This window comes from Cyprinodon variegatus, unplaced genomic scaffold (assembly GCF_000732505.1).
Source record: "Cyprinodon variegatus isolate N-32 unplaced genomic scaffold, C_variegatus-1.0 Scaffold2137, whole genome shotgun sequence".
NCBI classification, from domain to species: Eukaryota; Metazoa; Chordata; class Actinopteri; order Cyprinodontiformes; family Cyprinodontidae; genus Cyprinodon; species Cyprinodon variegatus.
The window spans coordinates 5,140-12,259 of NW_015152590.1; the positions used below are offsets into that span (position 1 = coordinate 5,140).

At 41.3% G+C, this 7,120-nt stretch overlaps 1 protein-coding gene across 1 annotated transcript in view; it reads right to left on the minus strand.

The window, feature by feature from the left end:
- Nucleotides 1-297: 297 nt before the first annotated feature.
- The window catches only part of LOC107105195 (signal peptide, CUB and EGF-like domain-containing protein 1), a 31,799-nt gene continuing 24,976 nt past the window's right edge, over nucleotides 298-7,120 (minus strand). Inside the window, exons 11-16 of the mRNA XM_015405320.1 lie at nucleotides 5,473-5,640; nucleotides 3,464-3,625; nucleotides 3,142-3,339; nucleotides 1,731-1,883; nucleotides 774-853; nucleotides 298-694 (exon numbers count right to left, since the gene is read on the minus strand). Of these exons, the coding sequence (XP_015260806.1) occupies nucleotides 542-694; nucleotides 774-853; nucleotides 1,731-1,883; nucleotides 3,142-3,339; nucleotides 3,464-3,625; nucleotides 5,473-5,640 (914 nt within the window). The 3' untranslated portion in view covers nucleotides 298-541. The remainder of the gene's footprint in view (nucleotides 695-773; nucleotides 854-1,730; nucleotides 1,884-3,141; nucleotides 3,340-3,463; nucleotides 3,626-5,472; nucleotides 5,641-7,120) is intronic.

The window sequence follows — 7,120 nt, forward strand, 5'->3', positions numbered from 1 at the left end:
AATATAAACATATAAATAACACGCTTATTCTATTTATTGATACGCAAATATTGTCCGCATATTGTTTTAGCTGTTAAATAAACTAACCTATTAAACATGTAGCTTCATTACCGCAGAAGGGCTTTATTTAAAACTATAGTGTGTTAAGATTGATGTATTAAGGGTTAAAACTGTCTTTGCTGATATATAGGGAACACACATATATATATATATATATATATATATATGTGTGTGTGTGTGTACATTACAGAAATGAAATACTAAGAGATTTCTACATCATCATAACTGGCCTCCAAAATCCTCTATTTGTCAAACTTTGCATGTTTAAGTGTACCGTTGTGCTACGGGGGTGGGGGGGGGTTATAGTGTTGTAGTCACGATGTTGAAAGGCATCATGTGACAATAGAGACAAATACAGGAAATTAGGATTTCTTCCTAAGAAAACAAGGAGAGAAAACAAGGAGGGATTCAGTGTTACATATGGGAACATCTGGAATGATGCAGGATCAAAGGGTTTAAGTGCAGAATCAGGTGGTTGGTTCTAGCTGTACGGCCGCAGGAACCTGCTGACTTTGGAGCGCAGCAGCCGGATGAAGGAGCGAGGAAACATCTCTTTGGACTCCGCACTCGTGTACTGAAAGTAATTCTGGGGGTGGGCAAGGACGTCAAACAGGGCTTTTATTAACTTCTTATCCTGCAGAAAAAGAATCATAGAGTATAAAATGACAGCAGCTCACAGCACAGAAGGGATGTTTGTGTGACTATTTTAAAACCTTGAGTATCTCCTGGTGGTTCTCAGATGCATAAAGTCTCCCATCTCGCACTATGTCTTCTATCAGCTGCTGGTAGTCCTCTGCAGCACAAAGACAAGCCAAACAGGCTCAACTCTATAGAGTTATATTATTAGTTCATGTTTGCTGCAAAGAAGCATTTTGTTAATTGAAATTTTAACAAAAAAACTAAAACTTTTGAAAAATTCTTAATAGAAAAGATTTGAATGTAGATTTGCTGTTTTGTCAGAAATTGTTTTTTCATATCTTATTTTTTCAAATGTTATTTTTTTCAGACTTAAATATCTTTATTTGTCCCTCATTTTCTTCTTCAGATTAAGTTTTACGAAACAGATAACATTCTACAGAATCTGTAGCCTAGCAAACATTAATTCTGTATTTTTAAACACGTTCTGAAGAGTTATAGCTGTTTTTATTTTTTGAAATATATTTGTATTTTTCACTGTAAAATTCTTACTGTTGTGTGTTTTTGGGTTTAAATAATTGTAAGATCTGTCCAGGAAGAAAAGTCGGCAGGAATGCTTATTAATGTCCACCGTCTCTGTCAAATAAAGAAATAAATCTAAATCTCTAGATGCGCATATTTACCAATAAAAATTAGCCTTTGCTCCTCGCTGCAGAGGAAGCCCCGCCCCCACAGGTGAGGAGAATTTGAATAGAAGGAAATCTGAAAAACTTCATCTGAAGAAAAATAAAGTAAGATTTGCAAAAAATGAAAAAAAAAGAGAAATGAAAAAATGAATTTTTGAGAAAAAGAATGTATAAATAATGTTATCTGAAAAAGGTGGAAAAAATAAGAGATTAATATTTAAATATAAAATCTGAAAAGATAACATTTGAGAAAGTAGCAAACTAAGTGTCAAAGCCGTCGTTGATTAAGAAGTTTAGTTTTTTAATATCTTTAAGTAAACTAGCTAATGATAATTAAAGGAAACTCACCATCATAGGTGACGTATGGAACCTGGAAACCTTTTCCGCTGTTTGCCTCGTTGGACTTAAACTGGATCCAAAGTCTGCGCGAGCGAGAGGTGAAGGCGATCGGCCGCTCGTACGTCTGACACGTCTCGTAGGTAGTGATGGAGGTGGGCACCGCTGGAGGAACAGAGCAGACATGTTGCTTCATGTGGGGAACCATAAAGAGCCTTCACATGTTGTTAATTGGCTTTATAGAAATAAACTTTAAGAAGCTGTCAGTTTGCTTAACTTTAGCATCTTTAACCAAAAACCTAGAGCTTGAATTTAGAGCTGGTCGTAGAGTTCATGTGTTTCCTCTATGTAAACTTTTCTATTTTTGAGACTTTGGCAACAAATTGCTGTGAGTTTGGTGACCTCAGCTGCTGCTGTAAGCCCCTCCCACTTCAAAAACCTAGAAAACGCAAACAGACTGGACTCGCTACAAGCTAGCTCTCAAGGTCAGGAGAAAATAAAATCCTGAAATGAAACATGCTTGAGAATAAAGCAAAGAACATCTGATTGGTTAAAATAATCACATAAAGATGACAGAATCATTAAGCCTTATTTTAATTAACAATCGCTCCATGTCTGGCTGATTTTCTCTCTCTACCGCTGGAGGGGAAACCAAAGGTACGGTTCTACTGAACAACCAAGCGACTCCTTCACAAAATGTTCCGCTGGTTTAATTTCTCCTGATCTCATCTGACCTGCTTCATCTGCTCTGAAGGCGGCTCAGGATGCGTCATCCTGATGAGGGGAGAAGCAGAAAGCTGCGACCCAACATGAAGGCGAAGCTGAATCCAGAACAGGTAAAACCGCTGCTCACCTGTATACCTCCATCTGCCTCTCTCAGCTACTCCTCTGAAAGGCGGCGGCTTTTTGATAAAACTAATTAATGCAGCTGCCTTTAAAATGGTTACATTAATCATCATTAAAGGTATAGTGGAGGATTTACGTGAATTTTTGACCTCAACACAAAAAAAATTCACATGCACATCCCTGTTTCCACTCCTCAGAGGGAACGCCTAGGGAACGCGTGTGAAAGTGTGCAGGAGTCCATGTGTCCTCGTGCACGCTCTGTTTATAAGCTGCTGTTTGCATCGCTCACACAAGCTAACTTTCTAACAGAAGATTAGCATTTTTCCACTATGTCAGACTCACCAGCAGGAGGCGGAAATGAGCACGCAGGTAAACAGATCATCAGAATGATTGACAGTTAGGAGGACCACTGATTTAGATGATCCACCCAGAAATAAAACATCCTCCACTTTACCTTTAATAATGTTTTGGTCTACAAATAATACTAAAAATGTCAATATTGCATCATCAATGATTTCCAATGAATCATTTGAGCTGAGTTTATAAACACAGTCGGTTTTCATCTCTATTTATTTACCGCTCTTTCTCATGACAAGCACATCTCCACACTCGTCTTCAATGGGAAGGAAGATCTCTGGAACCACAATGAGGATTCGTCTTTTGTGTGGAGGACTTATGGTCCAGACGCAGTCCACGTTTGATGGGTAATCTCCGGGATAGTTGGGCGACTCGATGTAGCCGGTGTACTCCCCTACTTCCCCTCCGCAGAGCTGGTCTGAGGGCAGATTTAAACAGAACACCTTTAAAGAGGCGCTACTTCCAACACCACAGGAAACACAAGCAAGAACAACAGATAGAATCCCAGTTCTTGTTGATATACTTTGGTAAATTAGCCTTACTTTTGCAGTGGGACACGTTTGTGGCCCCATCAAAGTCCGTGGTGGTGTTCCCAGGACAGTTGATGCAGTAGTTCTGGCCAAACTCAGACTGGTAGGTCCCTGCTGGGCAGCGGATGCAGCGGTGGGTACTGGAGTTGTAGAAATGTCCAGGAGCACAGTGGACTATAATAACAACACATAGTCAGATTATGCACTGTGTGTCCAATATATGGAAAATACATCCTAAAACAATAACTTTAACCAACAATTGTATTAATTTCCCAGAAAGAGAAGATATTTCTACAGAGCTGGAGATTCCCAGCGATGGTAGAAAAAGAGCAAACAATAGAAGATGGACTGAATGTCTAAAAGCCTAAAATATAAATTTACTAACCAGCTCTTTAAATGGAGAATGTTGCAGTTTAAGGCGTTACTGGTTGTAAATCAGACAAACAGAAGTACCTTTAATGTCAGAGTCCATCACCTTTAGTGGGACTTCAGCCACAGACTGACTCCCTGTGGTGCAGAGCCCTGCTTTAAAGCTACAGGCTCCGCCCACACAAAGTCCAAACAAACAAAAGTCAAAACAAACTAAAGTCAAAACAAACTAAACATTTACTTCTAACTCAAATAAACTATTCAAGTAAACACAGATAATAATAATAACAATTAAAAAAACATTCTACTGAGAAAAGAAAATTAAGCTTATAATCAAAAATACAGTTTAATTGAAAACACTCAGAACGTTCTGATGAAATCACTACGTCATCACATGACTCCCTCGCCGCTCGCCACGATCCGAAAATAACATGAAGCTGAAAATAACAGGTTAGGATGAATGTTAACTGATGCAGGAAGCAGGAACACTTCATGTGCTCCTACTGGTGTGCTCCTACTGGTGTGCTCCTACTGGTGTGCTCCTACTGGTGTGCACCCACTGTGTGTGCTCCTACTGGTGTGCTCCTACTGGTGTGCACCCACTGTGTGTGCTCCTACTGGTGTGCTCCTACTGGTGTGCACCCACCACATGTTAGATGCACTGCACCAGCCCAAGCTGCAACAAAACGTAAGCTAGCGATTAGGTTTGTCCGTGCGAATGCTGACATGGACTTATAACCAAGTCTAGTCTGACTTTATTTTTTAATCAACAAACTTTAAGTTCAGTTCAGTTAATATTGCATCAATTCTGAGATTTTCTCTCTAAGCGCTTTACAGAGACAATTAAATGATTTAGTAAGAAACTCTGAAAGGACTTTTCACTGTTTCATTACGAAACTTATCAAACAGAACTAACATGATTGGACAGAAGAGGAGCTCCAAAAAGATTAAATGTAAAAACATTTTACAGACTGCTAGCATGAGGATAAAATGTAGACATATTTTAGAGGCCTTCATTGGAAGGAATGTTCCTGAAGATGCCATCATCATCATCAATATCTCAGCTCATCCGCAGCAATAAGGTCATTAAATGCCATCAGGCATGTATGCTTTTGACAGGAGGTATAACTATAACTGGCTCTGAGCTGAACCTCTATACTAGGTCAGGAGTCTCTGTTTGCAGCAGCTCCTTCATGAGCTGCAGCTGCTCCTGTTCTTCCCTGCTCCGTCCTGCTTTGCCGTCTTTGTGGAGCTCTTTCTTCAATCACCAGAACTCAAACAATCGATCTGGTCAGCTGGTCTCTCAATGCAATTGATCAAATGTCCTCAACTGGAAGGCAGGGGAAAGGAGACCCGTCCTGTCCTGGTTGGATGCATCCTTGGAGGATGGTGTGTTTTATGATGCTGCCAGTAGAGGGCGTGGAAGACGCTCACATGTTTGGATTTATGATACTCGCAGGTGTTTGGATTGGGAGGATACCTGTAATGATCTTAATCACTGATTTCATGTTTAACTCCGCCCAGTTTCTCATTACTGCTCATCTGATCCACCTGCTTCTTTAGATATCAGTGGAACATCTAAACTGTAAAGATATGTTATTTTAACCCATCTTCAGTTAATATAGAATAATAAACATAGAAAAGACCCCCACCTTTGGCCTCACAGTCCCTGAAGGTGACCGAGCCTTCATATTTGGTCAGGAGGCCCCCTCCACACGGGAAGCACAAAACCCGACCTGGTTCCGGCTGGTAGGAGCCCAGAGGACAGGGACGGCATGGCCGGAACCCGTCTGTGGAAAACTGACCTGGAGGACACTGACCTGTAGGATGGAAACCTGAAAGTCACATTTATGGTCAGAAGTTTCATTCCTTTTGTCATCTAGAAACGGCCCAGCAATGGAGGGGTTAATGCCGAAGGTAGCTTCATATCAGAAAAGCTCCACAGGGTTTATATCCAGTATGCAATACAAAGACGACAGTTTTAGAATAAAATGTCTAATTAATTACTTCTGGAAGCCTCTTTTAGTTTGAAGGTTCATAAAACATACGAGCTCCAAACTTTCCTCTTTATCAAAACTGCTTTAAAGGAGTTTTCTGAAGAATTGAATTCTTTATGATGCTGTAACAAGATGTCCGTCCTTTTCTCAGAGGATCTTCTGTCCTCCACTCGTTAGCTGCTCTAATGACTCGGTCAGCAGCTCCAAGCCGTCAGACTCCAAACTCAACCATCAGCAAAAAGCCGTGGAAGGAACCTGCAGAGCTGCAGCAGGAGGGAAGAGAGAATCAGGAAGCAGGACGGTGGGAAGGAAATGGAAGATATGATCTCTGTCCATCTGGGGCCTCATGCACAACCTCCTCCTGTGGGGTCAAAACAATCCTGAGAAGGTTGATTAAAACATGGAGGGAGCAAAGGCTGCCATCAGTAACTGCCAGATGTGTCCTCCTGCTGAACAGAACCTGTCCAGGTCCATCTGGAGGTCACCACAGAACATCAGGAGGTCAGACCAAACCAAAATGGCTTCCTTCCTCCAAGAACACTGAGCTGTATCCAAGGTTCACCAAGCCTACTGTGAAGCACGGGGGTGGAACCATCATGCTTTGGGTGATCCATGATAGAACGGGACCATGAATGGGGAGATTTTAAGGCCAAACCTCCTTCCATCAGTGGAGTGTTAAAGGGGGAACGTAGCTGGACAATCCTCCTAAACACACCGAGGAGAAGCTCTGAAAAAATAATTTCCTGGTCCAGGAGAGGTCCATGCCTCAGACATCAACCTCACGTGGTTTCCCAGCAACAGCCCCAAAACATCCCATCTATGGAGGAGGAACCAAAATGGCAGTAGAATGAGGAAAGCTGGAGGAGACGAACAGCAAACATCTGACCTGACAGGAACAAGGTCAGAGGTCGAGATCAATTCTTCCTACTGAACCAACGGGGCGCCGTACTGGGGGGGGGAAAGGTTAGAACGATTCTAAGGGCCCTTGACTGGGGGGGGGTCCTGCTATATTTTACAAATATAAAAAGAAAATCCAGCAGTAAAATGAATATTCTTCATTTTCTCCATCATTTTCAGGAGGAGAGGAGAGACATCACTAATGATTTATTATTTTGTTGTGTTTATTTTTTATTTTTAAAGGAGAATTAAACCAGCATATAATGAGCTTTTGTGTGTCAGTAAATAATACAGAGAGCAAACAGCCGGGAAGTTCCCAGAGCTGAGAATCTACCTTTACCAACCAGACCAGGTAACAGGAAGGGTTAGCATCAGCTAAACGCTAGGAGAACGTTAGCAGGATATT